Below are 23,634 nucleotides of genomic sequence, written 5' to 3'. Positions count from 1 at the left end.
GCGCTAAATAAAGGGAGTTAAAAACAACAAAATCTCTTGGATGAATCCAAAAGGCAATTGATCCCCCAACAAGGCAATGGGAGATGCTGCTGCTTCTGTCTCCTCATGATCTTCTAGACCAGCCCTCTGTACCCAGAAGCTCACTCCAAGTCACGCCCCTCCCTCCTGCGGGTAAGACTGTGGCCGTGCTGCCCTTTAAGGGGCGGGCTTTTCTTCTTTAACACAAAGTAACTTGATTGGAGTGAGCCTACCTCGGACTTGCCGCGGCCTGGGTAGAGCAGGGGTGGGGAGAGGGGAGGGAAGGAAGGAGGGGATCCCCGAAGCCAAATAAAGGCGGAGGAGGGAGGGAGGGAGAAAAAAGAGGGAGGAGGAGACCAGCAAGAGAGAGGAGGCGGTACCCTCCTCCAGCTCCGATCCCCAGCCGGTTCTGGGCTCTGCTCTGAAACTTTCCTGTGCCTTTGCTGGGGCCGCGGGCTGCTGCCGCCGGGCGGGCCCCAAAGCGGCCACGGCAGAACCATGAACCGGCTGGCCAAGCGCGGGAGCGACACGCTCATCGAGATGGTGGCCACTGATGGTAAGTTTCTCCTCCCCCTCCTCGGGGGAAGGCTGGCAGGATGGGTATTAGGGTGGGGTCCCAGGCCGGCCTGTGGATCCGGAGGAAGGAAGATCTGGTGGGCGGGCTTCTTATTTACCTATCCGCCTGCCTAGAGCTCAAATCTGCGACGGTGCAGGACTACTATGGTGGGCGGGCGAGCATCCGGCGGCCCCGGCAGGGGACATGGAGGCCCGGGGCCTGGTTGCCTGTGTTCCTTCCCGCTGCCACTGAGCCTGCAGTACCTTCTCTTTGGGCTGCGGCTCCTGCAGCTGCTGGCCAGATCCCCACGTGGGGCCGCTCTGGGCCTGGGCAGGGCAAGACAGTAGGGGATATTGGGCAAAGCGCACGGGTCGGTCCTGGTTCGCTCAGAACGGGGAGGACCCGGGCTGAGCCAAGTCTATTCGATTCCAGGAACGTGAACTCTTGAGCGCCTCCTTGGCCAGGGGGGCGGGCAGCGGCCCCCTCCCTGCCCCCTAGCCTGCGTTTCCCCGGAATGCTCAAGGGGAGATGTTTGTGTCCCCCTAACCCATGCGCCCCAACAGTGCTCTGGAATGAGAGGCAGTGTCTCCTCCAGCCTTGAGTCTACAGCTTTGGGGAAGCCTCTAAGGGAGGGAGACCTCCTCCCTACCACTGATGAGGGTGGAGGGCGGGGTGGGGCGGGGAGGCCTCCCCCTTTCGAGCAGCGCTGAGTAATGGAGACAGCAGGCGGCCGGATGGGTGGGGGTGAAGGCAAGGACCAGGGAGCCGAGCACCATTGGGAAAGGTCGGAGCCCCAGCTTTGTGTACCTATTGCAGGCCGTGATACTGAACAGGAGCAGCAGTGTTAGGGGGCAGAACTGGATTCGGGGTATCATTCACATTTTCCAGGCGGTGGCTGTTGAAAAACTTGCTGTTTGAGGAAAGGATGTGACCCTGATCTTGACTCCAGAGGATGCCCTTAAGCCTTGGGTCAGGAGGAGATGGGCATCAGGCCAGAGTTCTCAGAGTGGACCACCTTAATTGTATTGCTTCCTTTCCCCTCCTCACTTTAGAATGAGAGTGAGGAAATCCTCCCTGCCACACTCAGAGACATGTGGATTGCGTGTCTAGAGTATCATAAACAAAACACATCCTATAAAAAACAGTTGTACCCCTGAGAGTCTTATCTGGTCATGTTCCCTGGGTATGTCCTAACTTCTACTCTTTGGCAGCTTTTGACTTTGCCCTTTAATCCTCTTTGAACATATTTGGTTCTTCTAAGGCCTTTTGGCAATCTTGTTTTCTGTTGCCTTATTGTGCATGTTTTCTAAAACATTCATAACTTGTGATTTAGTGGAATTAAGGTGATTATGAGGTGATATTTCATTTGGGATGAGATTTTCAGGACCACAGTGTCCTCCCTCAAGAAGCTCATTTCATACTTTGGGCTTCATTTTCATCACTTTTTGTTTCTGTAGTGGAATGTTTTCAGAAGCTTTAAAAGGAGACCTGGTATCTCTCCTAGAATTGGAGAGGAGCCTTAGTCAAGGAGGGGTGGGAAGAACCTTATATGATGTCAAATCACAGTCTGCAACTTAATCCCTTCATGACACTAGGCAAATCACTTACACCTATGAGCCTCAGTTTCCAGATTTGTACACTGAAAGAGTTGAATTACATGGCCTCTGAAGTCCCTTCCAGATTAAAATGGATTCTCTCTTCCTGGATAGGAATCCTCTTTAATAACACCTGTTGACATGAAATGTTTGCAAAGTGATTTACTGAACATCCTTGAATTTTGTGACATACCCCAAAACAAACAAGAACAACAGAAAACAAACAAACAAAATCATCCAGTCTTCACTAGAAGACCTTTTACTGAGGAAAACTCATTCCTGTTAAGGCAGCCCATTCTAGTTTTAGGAATTTTTTTCCTTCACATCTGCTCCATATCATTACAGATTGCCCTTCTGATTGGGCCCTCTGGCTGGAAGGCAGAGCCATGAACTCCCAAACTTTCATATAAGGAGCCCAGCATGGTCCTTTGCCCATTTCCCACCAGTTGCATTGCTTGTGGACTAATTGGGACTTCTATATCATGTTCCAGAGCAGGATATCTCCTTTCTTTCCTTCATCTTTTCAGCCTCCTTTTTGTATATTGTCTTCCCCTATAGACTCTAAGTTTCTGGAGGACAGGAACTGTCTTTGTATTTATATACCCAGCTCTTGGCAGATAGCAGAGACTTAATTAAATGCTTATTGACTAACTGACCTATAAATCTTCTTTCCCTTAAATTCTCATTTCTCCCAGTTCTGCCCTTTCAGACTAAGAAACAAACCCAATTCCCTTCTTTATTATACAACATCTCTGGCAGTCATTGAAGTCTTCCATCTTCTCTACTTTTGAGACTTCTCTTCTTCAGTATAAATAGGTTCAGTTCCTTTCAACAGGTGCTAAGATACATAAATATCTGTACATGTATGTATTATATCTATACATAATGTACTGTGTGTCTATATATACATATGTGTATATATAAGAAGATATAAAATGACATACACACTAAATATATAGAGCTCATGTGATTTCTATGATTTCTTTTTTATTTTAACCCTCACCATCCACCTTAGAATGAATACTGTGTATTGGTTCCAAGGTAGAAGAGTAGTAAGGGCTAGGCAATGAGAGTTAAGTGACTTGCCCAGGGTCACACAGCCAGGAAGTGTCTGAGGGCAGATTTAAACCTAGGACCTCCCATCTCTAGGCCTGGCTCTCAAGCCACTGAGCTACCCAGCTGCCCTCAATTTCTGTGATTTCTATTACTCTGATCATCCTGGTCACTTTCTAGTATAGTCTCCAGCTTGTTGACTTCAAAAAATGGGATAGTCAGGGCTGAACCCAGGATTCCAGATAGGATCCAAAGAGGGCAGAGAGCAAGGTTTGATTTTGTTTCTATTCAAATCCCAGAGGCAAAGCAGTCCTTTAAAGATGATTCAAGGGTATGTCTTCCATTTTTTCAAAGCCTGATGAGTTAAGAAATAGGATGCCATCAATACTTTCCATAACAATAACAGTTATGGTAGAATATTGGGTGTAAGGGTAAATGTTAGGGTTGTGACTTAATCTAAATTAATTTGGTCGCTAGGGAATATCCCAAATAAAATACCCAAGTCATTTTGAAAATTTATGGTGGTTTAATTAATATAGAGGGAGGGAATTAAGGAGAAGAGAGAGGGAAAGAGTATAGATTTTCTCCTGCCTGGCTTGTGCCAGGGGGAGTTCAAAGACCTCAGCCACAAGGTCTTTTCAGATTAGAGGCTTTCCTGAGAGGATAGTGTTTTGGAAGGTAAAGGAGAAAAGAATCAGCCTAAACTCTGAGAGAGCTCAGTGAAGATGCCTCACCTGAACTAGGTTACTAAGCTTCCCTAGTAGTGTATCTAGGACTCTCATCACCAAACCCGGACAATAGCTGCCACCAGAGCCACCTCTCCATGAAAAGAGGCCGAGAGAGGAAGTGACACGAAATATATAGACCGTTTTTACATCACTTCCTGCATCTCACATGTACCAATGGTAGCTTAAGCTTGACTTTGGACAGCCCAGGGGTCTGTCAGTTGTTTCTGGTTTGTCATTTGCTAGCACATGTCTGTCATAGGTCATCCTTCTCAATAAGTAATCCTTAAGTAGGGGTGTAGACATGTTTTGTTGGATTAAGCAGGGTGGAGTAAATCTAAAAATTCACAATCCCCCCTGATGATGATTGGGAGACTAGTCTCCCCAATTGATCACTAAACATAATCATCCCATATCTCCAAATTTTCTAACTGCAGGTGCATACAAAATTTCACTTTCTAAGAGGAAACTACAATAGTTATATAGAAGAGGGAAATAGAAGAAAGACAGGCAGCAAAACCAATGTTTGCTGGGAGTATTGACAAAAACCAATTAGGGGGCAGTCCCCTTTTGGCATAAGAGTATACATTCAAATAAATGTTCAATCAAACTTCAGTTCAATCAATCACACGCAAAGTTTGTTCTGGATCTTCTTGATGTAGTGTAGGTTTTCTTGCATCTTTCTGCAACATGGGATTAAAGGGAAAAAACCCACCACTAAATAATGAGAAATTTAAATATCATCGAAATCTGAGATTTCTGCTCTTTTTTCACATTCAAACTTTTAAAATAAACTGGCTAGTCATGTTGGTGCACTGATCAGTAAGGTATGAGTCCAGTGCCGTTTAGAAAAAAAAATGAGGAAGTATGCCAAAATAGGAATCAGTTCCTAGGACTTTCTTCCTGAAAGAAAAGTTGGCTGTCTCTTCTGTTGAGTATTACATTTCTCTCCTTTGGTTTCAGTGGTTCTGAGGTCTGAATTACCAGATCAGATTGATTTCTTCTTTAACAGTTTCCCTGTAATTCAGTATAATCAACTTATCTGAAGAGAAACCAAGAGCTAAAAGTTCTGGGGCTTGGCTTATCTAGTTTCTGCCTTTCTATGTGTAATGAACTGTTAATTCTTTAGAGTAAGAGGAAAGAAAAAGGAACAAACATCTCTTAAATGCTGACTGTGCCAGATATTGTAATAAGCATTTTTGAAATATTATCTTAGGGGCAGCGAGATGGCTCAAGGGATTGAGAGCCAGGCCTGGAGATGGGATGGCCTGGGTTCAAATCTAGCCCCAAATGCTTCCTAGCTATGTGAACCTGGGCACACCACTTAACTCCCATTGCCTAGGCCTTATATTTGCCTTGGAATCAATATACAACAATGATTCTAAGACAGAAGGTAAGGGTTTAAAAAAAAAAGAAAAATTATCTTATTTGAACCTCATAACAACTCTGTGATAAAGGTGCTATTATTCCTCCCATGTTATAATTGAGGAAACTGAGGCAGACAGAGGTTAAGGGATTAGTGCAGGACCATACAGCTAGGAAGTATCTGAAGCTAGATTTGAACCCAGTTCCTCCTGTCTCCAGATCTGTCTCTATCCACTGAGTCACCTAGCTGCTCCTTGCGATCTGTTCTTTATCTTTATCTTCAGTTTTCACCTCTGTGGATTGAAGGCCTTCTAAAAACTTCTCAGATGGATTTCTAAAAACTCTCGTGGGATGGCTTCAGCACATTTGTTTCTTATTCATGGTCATCCGTACCAATTCTGCTGCCACCAACATTCCTTTCTGTGCCCTACTCTACTTCTGTCATTTGGACTAGGATGAAAAAGAGCAGATGACTTGCACAGTGAACCTTGTTCTTCAATTTTTTAGCTGTATCCAACTCTTCATGCCCCCATTTTGGGGTTTTCTTGACAAAGATCCTGTAGTGGTTTGCCATTTCCTTCTCCATCTCATTTTATAGATGAGGAAACCGAGGCAAGCATGGCTAAGTGACTTGCTGAGTGTCACATAGCTACGAAGTGTCTGAAGCCAGATTTGAACTCAGAAAGATGAGTCTTCCTGACTGTATACCGAGCTACCCAGCTGCCCAGTGAACCTCCGTGGTTGATTGTTTTAGAAGAGGAGAAAGTAGATGACCCAGGATCTCTGTCTCCATTCTCTCCCTACCTGCCCTTCCTTGTTCAGGGCCACAGACCATAAAGGGGGGAGCAGGAAAAAAAAGAGAGAAAGTAAAAACAGCTGTGGTTAATGAGCAGGCAAACAAAAAACTCACCAAGAAATGTATTATATCATCAAATTGACGTTTTTAGAGCATATCTCAGAGGCACAGAATCTTAGATTTAGAAGGATCCTCCAAGGCCCATCTGATCCAATGATTACTTGTATAAGAATCCAGGCAATTTAGTGAATAGAGTGTTGGGGTCTGAAGTCAGGATGATTCATCTTCCCGACTTAGATCTGGCCTCAGATACTAGCTGTGTGACACAGCCCTATTTATCTCAGTTTCTTCATCTGTAAAATGAGCTGGAGAATGTAATGGCAAACCACTCTACTCTCTTTTCCAAGAAAACTCCAGAATGGTGTCAGATTCATACAGGATGGAAAACGGAAGGAACAACAATAAGAATCACTTCTGCATCGCTTATAATGGATTACCCATTTTTTTTTTTTGAAACTTTCACGGAGATGATGCTACTTCCTATGGTGGTCCATTTCCTTCTGGGATTTGTTTTCCTTTTCTTAACGTCAAGTCTGAATTTTTTCTGTCCCTAGTGCTGCCCTTCATGGTGCTTCTTCACAAGCAGTACACTTATGTAGCTGATAGCAAGACTATGAAAGAGGTAGCATGGTGAAGTGAAAAGAGGGCTATATTTGAAATCAGAGGATCTGGGTTCAAATCCTGGGCTATTACTAGCAATATACTCTTTGGGTAACTTAACAGCATTTATTTTTCTTTTAAACAACCTTTTTACTGTGTTGGGATTTTTGTTCTTTGGTGCTTAAATTTTTCTTACAATACTACTGAGTATAATTGTGTGTGTGCACGCGCGTAAGGGGAATAAATTATTGTTGTTTATAAATTGGGATAATATCATCAATTAGAAGATGTTTAATGATTCCCAAGAAATAGTTTGCTCTTGGTCCAGATGAAATGGGCCTTGGGCCAAAAGAAATGGTTGACCTTCTATTTTCCTGGACTGGAGGAAATGATTGGCCCCTCAATACTCTGGTCTGTAGGATGGTGATTAAAAAAATAAAGTCTAACTTGGGCACTGAGGTCTCCTAATTTATCTTAGAGGAAGTTCTAGGAGAAGCCAGCCACAAAAAGAAACTGACTCAGAGTTGTTGACTTCAAATCTGGTCACCATTGATACGCCTATGCCAGTCCTCTATAGCTAGAATGACTGAATCCCAGTGCATCATTCTGTTTCACGGTGATGATTTGGGTGAAGAAATTGGGTGTTTTATGTAGCTTTTATTATCAATTTTTAAAAAAGTCTCAGAACTGAAGCAGGATGGAGAGTGTTGAGAGCAAACTTCTATTTTGGGAACAGAATTCTGAAACCAGAGGGGACCTCAGGACTTGTCTAGCCTTATCAGAACTCAGTCTGACACAGTGGATAGAGTGCAGAACCTAGAAGCTAGGAAGATGTGAATTCAAATCCAGACTTGAACTACCTGTGTGACCCTAGGCAAGTCACTTAACCCTGTTTCCCTCAGTTTTTTCATCTGTAAAATGAGCTGAAGAAGGAAATGACAAACTACTCCAGTATCTTTGCTAAGAAAGCCCCAATGGAGTCACAAAGAATCTTGACTGAATAACAATAATATTAGGTTCTGAGAATAGAGAGAAAAGGTGAAACCAATCCCCCCTCTTAAAGAATTATATAGAATAAAAACCAAACAAATATACTAAAAATACTAAGTTCTTAGGGAAGCCAAGGAATTAGGGATTCAGAAAAGGGTCTGTGAAGAAAGTTGTGTTTAAACTAAGAAGTGAAGGAAGTAAGCCATTCTTTGGGCAGAGCTAAAGAGGAGTGTATTCTTGGGAGAGAGCATGGCCAGTCCAGAGGTACAAAGACAGGAAATGGGGTGCTCTAGGTGAGAAACAGAGAAGAGCAATTTGTCTGGATCACTGAGTAAAGTAACAGAAGTAATATATAATAAATCGGGTTGGGAAAATTAGTTAGGGTTAACTTGTAAATAGTTCAAACACCAAAAAGAAGAGTTTGTATTTTATTCTTTCAAAAGTAGGGAGCCATTGGAATTTATTGTGAAAGGGTGTTACGCAGTCAGAATTGCCCTTTAGGAAAAATCACTTTGATGGCTTCTTGGAGGGTAGATTAGAGTGGGGAAAGGTTTGGGGCAGAGAGACCAAGTTGGAGGATTTTGCACTAGTACAGGAAAGGGGTGATGATGGCCTAATGTAAGTAACGAGAAGAGGAAAGTTGCTAAAAAAAAGTTATGAAGGTAGATATGGCAAGATTTGGCAAAGTGAGAGAGTATTAATCTCTAGACTCTAGAAGGATAGTGTTGCAAGGAGTAGGAGAGCATGAATATAAGTGATGAAAAAGAAAAGGGAGACTGAGGAGCAGATCAGAAATGTAGAAGAACTAGGAGAAAGCATCATGAGCTCCTCTAGTCCAACTCCCCTTAAATTACAAAGGAGGAAACCAAGGCATTGACAAATGAGGTGATTTTTAAAAATAAAATCCTTAGCTTCTGTCTTAGAATCAACACTGTGTATGGTTGCTAAGACAGAAGAGTTGTAAGGGCAAGGCAGTCTGGGTTAACTGGCTTGTCTAGTCTTACACAGCTAAGAACTGTCTGAGGCCAGATTTGAAACCAGAACCTCCCATCTCTGGACATGGCTCTCAGTCCACTGAGCCAAACTTGCTGCCCCCCCCCAAGTGCTTTATTTGTCATATCTATTAAATTACATGGCCAAGATTTGAACCCAAATTCTGTCTCTAAATCCACTTTCCCCTTCATCTTGTCTAAGATCCTAACACAGTCCTGCCCATGTTCCTATGTTAGTCCTGGATCTGCCACTAGAACCTTGGATATACTTCTTATCTCAGTTTCTCTTGGATAGTGTTAATATTCTTAGATATCTAAACTTTTATAAGAAGAGATTACCTTTCTTCACTCTTCCCCTACCAAAACAAAAAACCAACAACCTTTCTAAGATCAAATACAACTACCATGTGCTAAAATCTAAATTTCTTGCTAGTTTGATATTTCTATTTAAAATAAGTAAGAGGTGTATTTACCACTATGCTGTAGAAAAGTAGTATATCATAGGATATGGAATGGAAGCAACCTTTAGTCCATTCTTATTTTATAATTGGGGAAACTGAGGCCAGAGTTGTGAATCAGTTAGGGGCACACAGGAAGTTTCAGTGGTAGAATCAGGATTTGGAATTCTGTATTTGGAGTCAGAGGATATGAGTTCAAATTCCAACTTTCCTCCTAACTTCTATGGACCAATCATTGGTTCCCAAAGTGTGGACCCCAATGGGTCCATGAGGTCAAAACTATTTTCATAACGATGCTAAGTCATTATTTACTTATTAAAATGTCCCTCTTTTTTCCTGCAACATATTTATATGAAAATAGATTTTTTTAACTATGGGAGTGGAAACACCGAGAAAAAGCAACTGCCTGAATACAGAGGTTGAGGGGACATGACAGAGGACAGACTTTAAATGAACACTCTAATGCAAATACTATCAACAAAGCAATGGGTTCAAATCAAGAAAACATCTAATGCCCAGTGGACTTACGCGTCGGCTATGGGGGGTGGGGGGGAGGAAAAGAAAATGATCTATGTCTTTAACGAATAATGCTTGGAAATGATCAAATAAAATATATTTAAAAAAAAAAGAAAAAAAAAGAAAATAGATTTTTTTTCATGTGCTTCAACTAAAACAACATTGCCAGAGATTGGATGTGGAAGCATATATCAGAATCTAGCTGCCTTCTATTAAGCTAGCTGTGAAAAGAATTTTGAAAGGGGGCAGCCAGGTGATGGACAGAGAGATGGGAAGTCCTGAGTTCAAATGTGGCCTCAGACACTTAGCAGCTGTGTGACTGTGGGCAAGTCACTTAATTCCCATTGCCTAGCCCTTATCATTCTTCTGCTTTGGAACTTATACACAGTATTGATTCCAAGATGGAAGGAAAGGGTTTTGAAAAAAGAGGTTAAAAAAACTATGTAAAACAATGCCACTCTTCTCACTTATTTTCTTTTCTTTTGGAAAATAGTTATTTTTCATTAAAATGTTATTAAAATATGTAATGGGTTTATTATTTTTTAAATAGATCAATGAATATTTTAATTTCTAGTATGGTAAATATTGTTGGCTATTATACACATAAGCAAAAGTTCTTTGTAGTTTTCAATGTATTTTGAGTGTAAAGAAGTCCTGACACCAAAAAAATTGAGAATTTCTGAACTAGATGACTTTGGAATTTAAAGCTAAAATTTTATAATTCCTACTGTCATGTTTCACTGACCAGACTGCCTTCTGCATGCTTTTACCTACAATTTTATTAGAACTTTTACATTTAGGTATGGCAGACCTTGTTCTACTGAATTGAAAGCTAAGAAAACTAGGGTTCTGAGAAGTTAGGGGGCTTTTATTGCTGACTGAATTATAGAATGCCCAAGCTGAAAAGGACCTTAGAACTCACATCTGTATGTAGCTTTAGAGGGCTTTCCTCACAATGAGCTTGTTTTTACAGTAGGACTAATGAGATTATGTGATTTGCCCAATGTCATACAACTAGTAAGTATCAGAATCCAGGTCTTTTGATTCTCCCTAACATCAGACTAAGCTCCACAATGTATACACCTAATTAAACCCCCTTGTTTAAAAATCAGGAAACTGATCCACAAAATTTGTGATCTGCATAAAGTCTGAGGGCTAGTTAGTGACAGAATCAGGATTAGAACCCATACCTCTTGAATTCCTGTTTCTCTCTGGTTCAGGCTTGTGATTTCATCAGTATAGGAAACTTCTTGAAGTAGAGAAACTCCCTCCTCTGCTGAGCTCTAGCTTGTCTGAAATATATAATCTGGGGAATGTTAAATAACTTGCTTATAGTCACTTGCATGTGTCAGAGTCATTTGCATGATTCCAATTTTGGATCTCTAATCAATTGGCAATATTGCTTTTTTGGACTCATTCTAGGGAATGTCAGTGTTGGACTTGTAACAGTTAAATTAGTTGATCTACTACAAGTATTATATTTTTAGAGGTTTATTAAAGATTATTAGAAATCAAGGATAAAGAAATACAAAATAAGAAAGCACGTGCAACCTACTCACTACCTACATCTTGCTTGTCAGGTAGAGAGACAGTGTGCTTAGAAGCGGAAGCAGAGAGAGCCCAAGTAGGCGGTACAGTCAGTTTAAATACAAATTTTGTTCTCTGCCCAGGTGAGGAATCTCAGGTGAGATTATAGGGCATTCTGGGAAGTGCCAAGGACTTCTGGGGATTGAAGTCTGGGATTCAAATCTCCATTTTTACAGACTTCTTTTCATCTCTCTCTCTCTCTCTCTCTCTCTCTTTCTCACCCTCCTTCCTTCTATATCTCCTTCCATACTTCCTTTCTTTTTTGACTTCTTTCTCTTGCAATATGTATTACAACATTTTAAAAAATTACAAGAAAACATATCCTGTATCAAAACAATTGAATCTACCTAGGACTTTCTCAAAATTGTTTAGAAATTCCATCTTTGAAACACTGACATATTTGTTCTCAACAGTTCCTATTACTTGTAAATAATAGCTCCTCCCAAGGAAGAGATGATTAAGAAGATAGAACCAGATATGTTGATGGTAAGGATTGTTGTAGGAGGAATGTACACACACTCATTTGTTATTGCTGTTCTGTCTCTTTATGATCCATTTCAGTTTTTCTTGGCAGAAATACTGTAGTGGTTTGCCATTTCCTTTTCCAGCTCATTTTACAAATGAGGAAATTGAGGCAAAGGGGGTTAAGTGACTTGTCTGGGGTCACATAGCTAGTCAGATTTGAATATCCACTGTGCCATCTAGCTGCCTAAATTCATCTACAAAATCACACAAGGAAGGAACCTGAACATAGGAATCCCCTCTATGATGAATATTCAGAGAAGTCATGTCTTCCATCTTCCACAGAAAAAGCAATAGTGAAGGAAAATAAGCCACCTAGCCTTTTTAAAAACAGTTCTAATTGCTGAAAAAAATTTTCCTTAAGTCAGTGTTGCATTGACAGCAGAGATATGAGACTCCACAGTAAAACTTGTGAGTGCTCCATAATCAGATTAAAATGTAATTGGGAAATATTTAGCAAAATAAATAAAATACAATTCTACATAGATAATGTTAATTTGTGGTTTTTTAAGTCAATCTAGGTTTTTAGGGATTTGATCTATATTAAGTTTGACACCACTGTTCTATGGGATGTAATCAAACATCACAGATTTAGAGTTGCAAAATCCTCTAGTTCTACCTCCTCATTTGACAAATGAAGGAAATGAGACACAGAAGGGTATAGTGACTCCCCTAAGGTTACTTGGGGAGTAAATAGCAAAGCTATGATTCAAACTCAAATTTTCTTTCTAAATCTGCTTTCAGTGCTGGTAGATTTTCCCTCCTCACCAAACAATAAATCTAATCCTTCCACATGTCATCATTTCTCCACTCTCCAACCTCTCTAAGTCCTGCTTTCACTAGACTAAATGGTTTCTTCTTTGACTGATTTCCATATGACTTAAATTTGAGGTTCTTCACCCTCTGGGTTGCCCCAATCAGGAAATTCCAACATATTAATGCTATTCCTAAAGTATAGTACTGACAACTGATCAGTGTTCTGAAGATGGGGTGTGCCCAAGGCATGATACTGTGGGAGTACCGCATCTTTCTTAACTGGGAGTCTTACCTCTTTCAGTGAAATACAAGATCCTTTTAGCATTTTTGACTGCTAACTCATAACTAGCTGATTCACATCCAGCTTGGAGTCAACTAAAATCCCCAGACTCGAGTCATCTGGAATTTGGGCTTTTTTTTTTTCATGCATTTAGGCTGGAATAAGCTTTATTTTTTTATCTGTCTCTGAAGAATTTATTAAGCACATCCAGAGGGTGTGTGGTTTACCTAATTCACCTTTATGAAAGGCTTTAATTTCTTAATAACAGTTTAGTGAAATTTAATGAAAGTGTTGGGCTTGGAATTTCCCTCAAATTTGGTTATCCCTTTGCCTCTACTCAAATCAGAGGAGTAATAGACGTTCTGTGTGCTTTTATATTAAAAGTGCTTTAGGAACTAAAGTTTGTTTAGTTCCCTGAATGAAGTAGACATTCATCAAAATGTCTGCCTGTTTGATGAAAGAAACAGAAGCAAAAAAGAGTGACCATTGGTGATGTCTGAACTGGAAGGGGGCTTAGAGGCTGGCTTTTACCCCAAGGGTAGCTTTCTGTGCAGTATATCCTGCTGCTGCCTTTTGAGAATTTTCTGAGGACCATAAATTCAGAGCTAAAGGGGAAGAAGATAAAGGCCATCTAGTCCAATCCCTTCAGTTTCTACATGAGTAAACCGAGGGCCAGAGATTAGCCCAAGTTCACAAAGTAATAATAAATGGCAAAAACAGAATTTGAATCCAGATCATTTGCTTCCAAATTAATTCTCTTTCCAGTTAGGTGGTTTGCTGACGGTACTCCAGAGATGATGTTCCTTCCCTCTTGGTGTTTTTGCACAGATACCTCTCAGCCCCCATATTTGGAATGCTTTATGTACCAGAGGCTATTGCTCATCTCACCTTTACTTCTCAGAGTCCCCAACTTTCTTTTAAGAGGTGGTCCAGGGGCCATCTGTTCCCTCTAGGAAGCCTTTCCTATTCCACAGCAAGTTAATGCTCTTTCTGTCGTGAAATTACTTTGTATTCTTCTGTCTAAACTATGTCTCTATTTATGTATGGGCATATATCTCTTTGACCTACTCTCTCTTTCCCCCCTGCCAATACTATAAGCTTCTGGAGGATAGGATCAACTTCCATTTTTGTCTTTGTATCCCTCCCACATTTCTTTGCATATTGCATGCCCTTAATAAATATTTATTGTATTGAATGGACTTGCAACCTTTTAATTGGCCATTAGCCATGCTATAGTATTTTAAAGAATGAAGGTTCCACAGGCAGGAGCACTCAATTAACTCATGCTGTCTTTTTGTCCTTTGTGATGGTGGTTGTTTAGTCAGATCTGTCTCTGACTCCATTTGGGTTTTTCTTGGCAAAAATACTGGAGAGATCTTCCATTTCCTTTTCTAGCTCATTTTACAGATGAGGAAACTGAGGCATACGGGGTAAAGTGACTTGCCAAGGGTCACACAGCTAGTGACTGAGGCTGGATTTGAACTCAGGTCTTGCTGACTCTAGGGGTAGTGCTCTATCCACTGTGTAACCTAATTGCCTTTTAGATTAAATTAAATGAGACAGAAGGGTCCTGGATGTGAATCTGGTCTCAGACACTTCCTAGCTGTGTGACTCTGGTCACCCCCATTGCTTAGCCCTTACTACTCTTCTGCCTTGGAGCTAATACACAGTATTGGCTCTCAAATGGAAGATAAAGAGTTTAGGAAAAAAATAATGTGAAAAATATTGTTCTGAACTTAGTGATAATCACTTTAGGGCATAATAATTAATACATAGGGAGCATTTCTTAATGTTGATTTTTGTTAAAAGTGCACACAACAGATGTTTACTGCCAGAAACTGATTTAGGTGCCAATAACAGAGTTTTTTTTATGTTGAACACACACATGTGGAACTTCACAATCCCTTGTGGACAGTGATATATGGGAAGGAGGGGGTATGAGGGGGAGAACAACACTTTCCAGACCTTGTGAAGCAGACAAATATTGAGCTTTGGCTCTGGTGGCTGGTGATGGATCATAGTCTATTTCTTAAAATTTCTGAGGATTTCCTAAACATGGGTTTGGGTTGTCTTCTGAAATATCAAACTAACAAATCAAAACAGCCTTTTGAATTTAAGAGTTGGTTGCCCAGAGACACTCCCTTCCCTTCCTATTTTTAGAAGGTGCTGTGCTGTGTGGCAAGCTACACCCCCAAACCCATATTCATTTCAGTGGGATTTTCTAGGCTCACTGAATTCAGTTCTATTAATAGATTAGAGCCCACAGATCTGCTACATCAGCTGCCACTTTTCGCACTGAGATAAAACTCCTGATTTAATAAAAGATTTCAACCCCTCTTCAGTCCTCGAAAGAACAAAACAAGACATTTTGGCTTATTGTGCTGGATTTGGAATCAGAAGGTCTGGGTTCCAGTCTCAGCTCTGCCACTACTACCTGTGTGACCTTCGTCAATTTTCCTTCTCTAGTCTTCAATTTCCACACCTGTAAAAGGAGAGCGTTAATTTCTGGGCTATTCCAGCTCGAAATCTAATTTCATGATATTAAGATCTAGCTAATGCCAGACATGTTTTTTTTCTTTTATTGATTATCTATATAATAGCCTCCTTTCCCCATGTATAGGTATCTGAAAGTTAAAGCCATTGTCAATGTGGCATAATCTTTTATTTCTAAAGCCTTTTCTCTAGCATATTAATAAGGCAGTGGATGAGGCATTAGGAGAAGTTTAGTTTCTCAATTTAAAACTATATATTAAAAAACATAACTTTCTCCATTTTTTACAGGGAACGAAAACTTCATTTTTCAGGACGTTAGCCAGCCAGCCTACTTAAACACTCCCTCAGGACATGCCATAGAACTTGACTGGCCAGTGTTAAAATTTATCATGGCCTTGTTCTCAGGAACAAAGCAAACTGATAAGCTAAACTGGGGGCAAATTACTCATAGGTATCCTAGGTAATTCTATTCCAAGTTCTTTTTTTTTTTTTTATGGACCTAGTTTTGATTAGCAGCTCAGATATTCCTTCAATTAGTATTTAGAAAACACCTACTATGTGAAAGGCACAGAGAAAATGTGCTAGTGACTGGGGACTCAAAGAAAGGCTCCCAAACCAAAACAATCCTTCCTCTCAAGGAGTTTACAGTCTTAGAATGCAGTATTATGCCCATTAAAAAGAAAACAATCCTTAAGGTCTGTTTTAGAATCAATTCTGAATGTTGGTTCCAAGGCTGAAGAGCAGGAAGGGTTGGACAATAGGGATTAAGTGATTTACCAGGTCACAGGGGAAGTGTCTGAGGTCACATCTGAAACCAGGACCTCCCATGTCTAGGCCTGGCCCTTAATCTTCTGAACCACCTAGTATGTCCTCCATTTTTTTTTTCAGAGAAAATTTCTACAGATTAAACTTGAATAAAAAAAATAACTGTAGAAATGTATATTTGTAGCATGCTAGCAGGCTAGTTTGATGGACTATGGGGAGCTTTAATTGCTTGGGTTGTTTTGTTTGGGGTTTTTTTGCTGTTATTGATTTTTAAGCCCAGTGTGCCCATTTTATTTTCCTTAGATAAGGCTATAAGGAAGTATTCAAGATTAAAACTAAATCAGTAGTGGGAATTTCCTCTCCTGCAAGTTTATTGATAAAATCATATTCTTGTCCACAACCCAGTTTATTTTTATATTATTTATTTAGCAAATTAGAGAAACTCCCTCCCCCCCAAAGCTTTTGCTCCGGTTAAACAACTTAACCTCCTAGGTGTAAGGAAACAAAACATCAGGATTGACTATATTATTTATTAAAAGACATCAATAATAAAACAAAGTCCTAAATATGAAATATCAGTTCTGAGAAAAATAATAGGCAAAATCTCTTCTAGCCATCATTACTTACCTGCTTAAATTCTGGAAACAGTCCCATCGTTCAATTTTCTCAGTCTTTTCTTAAGAATTCTCTTCTTGTTTCTTTGGAAGTTAATGATTAAACCTGTTTGTCTCAGGAATAAGCTCTCTTAGTCCTTTTTCTTTGTCCTTTTTAGCCATCATAGTTAACAGTCTCTCCAGAAGTTAAATTTTTATCTCCTTAGGTTCCGCAGTTTGACCGGCAATTTCAAGAATTCATAGACACTTAATTTTTAAAATTAATTTAAATTTGTTGACTACCTTAAAATTCCCAGGTATTTATCTCCTTCCTTCCCCTTCCTGTACTAGATAAAGTCCATAGACACAAGTCCTTCTGAATCTATAATACCTATGGGAGATTCTATCAAAGCAGATGTTACAAAAAGGAGGTATGGGATAGTGGCTCCAGGAAGCATCAGGGTCCAGAAATTCAGTTTATCAAACATTTATTAAAAGAGTCAGGGTCCTTTAGTAGAAAGAGTTTGGGGTCTGGAATTTCAGTACGTATTTCCAGTTCTGCCACTTCTCCTGTGAACTTGACAAGTCCTTTCTCCTTTATGCTTAGTTTCCTTATCTATAAAAGGAGATTGGACCAGATACCTTCTGTGGAAAGTCCCTGACAGTTGGAACTCTATGATTCATTGATAAGACCAAGGAGAGAACCCTGGGGACATTTACTATGTATATAGCATGGGAATGAGGATAAGGAGTCAGGAGAGTGGCTAGGGCTTCAAAGGGTGGCTAGCAGGTTAGTAAGATGTCCAGGAGGGTGCTGTCATGCTAGGATGTCAGTGAAGCACTTTTTAAAGTGCTTTAGAAGAATTGCCACTAGCCTTTTTTTTTTCCCAGTGATGGGAATTACTAGCCTTTTTTTTTTCCCTAGTGATGCTGGACAGAATCCTAGGGTAGAAAGAGTTCATACCAAATATAGTTGAAACTAGTATTCCTTGAGTGGTTGAGTGAGCCCTTTCGAAAGCCTCTGTTTACATTTTTCTGGGTGTTGGCATAAAAAGGCCTTCCTCTGATTTTTTGAGCTGTTGTGTTGGTCTGATCTAGACCAGGAATTTCTTTGCCTTATCACTTAAAAGCCAGCAAGAGAGATTATTATTTTTTTAAACTAGATAGTTTCCTGCCTTGATTAAAAAAACAAACAATGGCTTTGTGTATTTCTTTGTCTTATTGGGTGGAGGGAGCTGGGGAGATGGGAGTAAAAGTAGAGGGAGTAAAGGCTGATAAAAATTGGGCTACCTAAGAGTGACCAGTCAGCCTTGTCCAAGAGGGGTTCAGGCTTGAGTCTGTGTTTAGCAATTGTATTGCAATAGGATGTTGGAATTTAGAGGCTGAAGGTGACCTGAAAAATCCTCTACAGTTCTAGGGGCTTCTTAACCTGAGGTCTACAAATTCTCAAGGGGTCTAGAAGAGGACCCTGGGTATCTGAAATCCACAGATTCTGAGGGGGTTGAATGTCAAGTTGACATTTGATCTGAATCTTGAAGAAAACTAAGGATTGGAAGAGGAGAAAGTGAGGAACCACTGTATTTAAACATGGAGGTTAACCCTGGCAAATGTCAGTAGGTGTGTGTGTAGCAGAGATCTGGCTAAGATGAACTAGATAAATGGAGGGAATCCAAAAGGATTAGAAGATGCTTGCTGAGTGATGGCCTAAATTATACTTTTTCATTCCATGTCCTAAAGTCAATGAACTGACAAGTCTGTTAACCAAACAATTTAAAAGCAGATTGAAATTTCCTTAGCAGCCTCTCCAAACAAACAGGATAGGGAAAATGTCTGTTGTATATTTGGGCATAATATGTTCAACCACCACATCACTGTCCCTATGTCTCTCCTTTTATTTTTCTCTTAGCTCTAGGTACCAGGGTTTTTTTGTTTTTAAATAAAATTTTATTTCCATCTTTTGTCATTATATATCCTGCATTTCCTGATGGAATACATGCATTTCCTATCCCAGAGAGTCAGACTTTATAATAAAGAAGAAGAAATAAGGAAAAGAAATCATTTAGCAAAACTAATCAACTTAAGAAAGCCTCTATGTGGTATTGCCTACTCTGGCTCCATCATCTCTTCCTAGAAGTGGAGAGGAAGCTAAACAATACTTTTTAGGAGGAACCATTAATAAAGTGGAATTTCATTGTAGTAGAGAAACTAAGATGGTGAGAAGAGTCAAGCATTATAGGATGATTTGAAGGAAGTCATGATAACCTACTTGATGATGTAAGAGCTATCATGACTTGTCTTCAAATATTTGAAGGATTATAATGGGGAAGAGAGTATTGGCTTATTCTGTGAACCCAAGAGCAGACAAAGAATATGGCCTCATGTTGGAATGTTCAGGGAGGCAGACTGGTATAGTATAAGTGAGAACTAGAATTTATTTAGTAGAATAGATGACCTCTTCTCATGTGTTCCATTGGGCCTGGGGAGGTTTGTGCAGAGATTGCATTCCTGACTAATTCTTGTTGTTGTTCATTTGTTTCAGTCATGTCCAACTATTGTCCAACTACTTTTCATGATCCCATTTTGGAGTTTTCTTGGCAAAGATAATAGAGTGGTTTGCCATTTCCTTCTTCAGCTCATTTTACAGATCAGTAACTGAGGCAAACAGGATTAAATGGTTTGCAAAGAATCACAGAGGTATTAAGTGTCTGATGCTGGATTTGAACTCAGGAAGACTAGTCTTCCTGATTACAAGCCCAGTGGTCTAGCCACTATGCTATCTGGCTGCCCCCTTGTTAATGGTATTACCTCATTTGATAGGGAATTGGATTAGATCAAGCAAGGTAAGGATTTTAGGGGTGGCTTATAGATAGGTAACTCAATAGATAGAGTGCTGGACCTGGAATCAGCAAGACCAGAGTTCAAATCTAGCTTCAAACACTTGCTAGTTGTGTAACCCTGGGCAAGACACTTGACCTTTGTTTGCCTTAATCCATTGGAGAAGGAAATGGCAACCCACTTCAGTATCTTTGTCCAGAAAACCCAAAGGATAGTATTAGCTTGTGGGGGACCATGGAGTCATGAAGAGTTGGACAATGAACAAGTGTACAAATAACATTTGACTACTTTCCTCTGCAGGAGTTGGCACAATAGTTTTAGGGATTAGGGAGAGTAGGTTTTAAGAAATCATAGTCTTATATTAATAAGGGCTACTCCAATGGATTAAATTAGGGAAAGAATCTGATACTAAAGGTTTGCATTTGTGATTCACATTTGTCAAGACATCTTAGAGTTGGCATGACTTAGTCATTTTCTTTTATCTTTAGTTTAGCCATTTATCTCTAATTTTATTTGTAAACTGGAAGAGGAGAGGCAGAGCCCCTATTTGTGCCATTGTTGAACTTGTTTAGCCCATGTGATTCTTGATATTCACCTACATCTGGTGACAGCAAAATCTGAGAGGTGATGAAAATGTTCCTACCTGGAAACTTGGAAGCTTATTTCTATATGACCTCAGCTCTCCACATTTGGGTCACACCTCACCATGGGTATTCTTCACTGCTCTGTCCTGGGGTCCTTTTCTCTGCATATTTTTGCTTGCTGATCTGGTGAGCTCCCAAGTGTACAGTTATCATCTCTGTGCAGGTCATGCTTAGATCTAGTTGTCCAGCTCAGGCCTCCCTTCTCACATCCAGTCTTCAATCTCTAACTGCTTATTGGACTGCATATATATTCAACTATATTCAGACTGGATATATATTAAAAACCTTCCCATCTTCCTAACTTCCCTCTTAATCTAAAGTGGGCTTCACTGTCTTCCCAGGTACCTTGCTAAAAAACCCAGGTGTTATCCCCTATTCCTCTTTATAACTTTTTAAAAAATAAAAACCCTTACCTTCCTTACCTTACCTTACCTTACCTTACCTTACCTTACCTTACCTTACCTTACCTTACCTTACCTTACCTTACCTTACCTTACCTTACCTACAATACTGTGTATTGGTTCCAAGGCAGAAGAGTGGTAAGGGCTAGGCAATGGGGGTCAAGTGACTTGCCCAGGGTCACACAGCTGGAAAGTGTCTGAGGCCAGATTCGAAACTAGGACCTCCTATCTCTAGGCCTGGCTCTCAATCCACTGAGCCAGCTGCCCCCTCCCCCCCATAACTTTTTGATTATTATTCAATTGTTTCAGTCATGGCTGACTCTTCATAACTCCATTTGGAGTTTTTGGCAAAGATAACAGAGTGCTTTGCCATTTTCTTTTCCTCAAGGGGAAACTGAGGCTATTAGGATGAAGTGATTTGCCCAGGATCACACAACTAGTGAGTGTCTGAGGCCAGATTTGGACTCAGGAAGAGGAGTCTTCCTGGTTTCAGATCTGGCACTCTCCATTGGACCACCTAGCTGCACATATATACACAGCCAATCTATTACCAAATCCTATTGTAACATTTCTTGTATATGCCCCCTTCTCACTTGCCATTACCACAATCATAGTATAGACTCTCATTCCCTCACACCTGGAGTATTGGCTGGCTACTACCCTTCCTATCTCAATCTCAATCTCCATTTCAATCCAATTCTCAATCCATGGTCAATTTAGTTAACAAATAATGTTTTTTAAACTTGTATCTTTCCCAACACACATACACACCCATTTAATACATTCCATTGATTCTCTCTCACCTATAGGAGTGAAAATATAATCTTCCATTGTAAAAATTAAAAATTTACTTTCTAATAATAAAAATATTATATTTTAGGAGGTTTATTAAATGATCATTAGAAATCAAAGAATAGGATACAAAACAACCACGTGCCCATGGCTGGTTCTGGTTAGCCATTTTTAAAATCCTCACTTACTACCATCACTACTGATTCTTCATCATGCCAAAAAAAGAGAGGAGGAGTCTCAACTCCCACTCCCTTTATTCTCTGTTTACAGGAAGTACAGAATGACAGGAAGTCAGTGGGCTCTTGGAATGTGTAGTTCTTTTTTTTAAGGTAACAGATTTTCAATTATACATTCCCCCTAGAGCTGCAGAAGATGAGTCTCTCTGATGGGTCTTGTAAACATACCAACTTTGAAATTAAAATAAGTCACAGATTCTCAATTATACAATGTTTGACTTTTAAAGCCCTTCAAAACTTGACTGCCTTCTACCTTTCCAGGTGGTCTTATTACACCTTAAACATTCTCAAAATGACCTCATTGTTTTTTTTCTCCAAGCTTTTGACCTTTGAATCCCTCTGCCTGCAACTCTCCATTTTCTCTCCTCATCTCTGCTTCTTGATTTCCCTGTAAGTCCTCCTTTGCCTGAAGCCTTTCCCAATCATCTTTCATCTTAGTGCCTTTCCTCTGAGATCATCTCCAGTTTGCCCTGCATATATCTTGTTTCTACAATTGTTAGCATGGTCCTTTTATTAGATAGTTAGCTTTTTGGGAGCTGGGCTTAATTTCCTTCTTTCACATTCCCAGGTCTTAACATAGTGACTGGCTCATAGTAGGCTCTTAACAAATTAAAACAATTGTTTCTTATGTTTAGCTTTCTCCCTCAACTAGATTTTAAACTCTGGAGGGCAGGCAGTGCTTATACTTGTTCATTTTTTTCACAGCCCTAGAAGCATCCTAGTTTTTTAGTAGGCATGCATTGAATATTGCTTTTACTGCTGAATATAGGATGAGAGAAGTGGGTAGTGAGGGGGGGAATGGAGATGTAAAAAGTAAGGCAGAGAATGGTTCTAACACAATATAAAACTTGGGACCTTTCAGAAATGGTGGGCCAAAGTTCCAAGTTCAACTCTTCTGATATGCATCAGAGGGAGATTAATTTTATGAATATTGAGACCCAGAAAGGGGATGGAAAGAGCCCTCAAATGGGAAGGAGAGTGATCAGGGGCCCAGAAGCACCTACAATAGGTGCCAGAGCTGCAACTCTCATTGTGTATATGTGTGGGTGGGGAGAAGGCAGATTATCAAGTTGGCCCTGGTGTAGGTGGATGGTATTTAAGATCCCTGGGAATCTTGTGCATGTTTCAGAAAGTCCTTCAGGCCTTTGGTTTCCTTGCCAGAAATTCCACCAATAAGTGATTTGTTTGTGTCAACTGAGCAGTGTTTCCTCTGAAAATGAAAATAATAGGGATAAAACTCAGTTGGTGCTGTTTTGATATAAATGAAATGGTAACTGAGCTAATTTAACAGGTTTATATATATATATATATATGTATATATATATATAAGTACCAAGTAAATCTTAAGTTGATGTTAAATGTGAGTTATTATGGTTATCCTTCCATCATGCCTCTGAACCAAATAGTGTGAATTTAACCTCATTTAAGTCATGGAAGTTGCAGAGCTAGGATTTGAACCTATGCCTTTTTAGTTATACTACTCTTTAGACTGCCCTACTCACAGCTACTTTCAATAAGAACTGATGGCTATCCAAAAAAAAAAATAAAGTATGATAGTTTAAGCTATGAATATGGATGTTCATTCTTATTACCAAGAAAGAAACTAGTTTGATTTTTTGTTTGTTTGTTTGTTTTTTTTTAGAATGCTATTAAAAGTTGAACCTTTGGGGAGAGATCACTGCAGCCTGTTTGACAGTTCCAACAGTTCAATTCAAAAAGCATTAGTTTAGACAGAATAATGAAATGGAGAAGATCATCCAGTTCATATTCAAAGGATCTGGCTCAGAATTCTTTCTGCCTTTGCCAATTATTACCTGTGATTTTTAGGAAGTCACTTAACATGGTAGCCTCAGTTTGCCCATTTTTTAAAAAAATGGAATTGAACTTCACCTCAGAGGTTGGGTTTAGCTCCTCATCTATTACTCAATGCCTGTGATCTATTACTCAATGCCTGTGATGTACAGATTTCCATAGCTTGGCACTGGGGAAACAAAGACCAAAACAAA

The 23,634-nt window shown here is 40.0% G+C and overlaps 1 protein-coding gene across 7 annotated transcripts in view; it reads left to right on the top strand.

The window, feature by feature from the left end:
• Positions 1 to 277: 277 nt before the first annotated feature.
• The window catches only part of ANO5 (anoctamin 5), a 143,628-nt gene continuing 120,271 nt past the window's right edge, over positions 278 to 23,634 (top strand). The window contains exon 1 of one of the 7 annotated variants that reach the window (XM_056802021.1): positions 278 to 574. In XM_056802021.1, coding sequence (XP_056657999.1) covers positions 517 to 574 — 58 coding nt within the window. In that variant the 5' untranslated portion in view covers positions 278 to 516. Of the gene's footprint in view, positions 576 to 23,634 lie in introns of all 7 variants that reach the window. The other 6 variants (XM_056802015.1, XM_056802017.1, XM_056802014.1 and 3 more) reach the window with 6 other exon arrangements.

The sequence above is a fragment of the Monodelphis domestica genome, chromosome 6 (assembly GCF_027887165.1).
Source record: "Monodelphis domestica isolate mMonDom1 chromosome 6, mMonDom1.pri, whole genome shotgun sequence".
Lineage (NCBI taxonomy): Eukaryota > Metazoa > Chordata > Mammalia > Didelphimorphia > Didelphidae > Monodelphis > Monodelphis domestica.
Note: the sequence above shows the minus strand (reverse complement) of the source record. Positions and strands in the feature narration are given on the sequence as shown.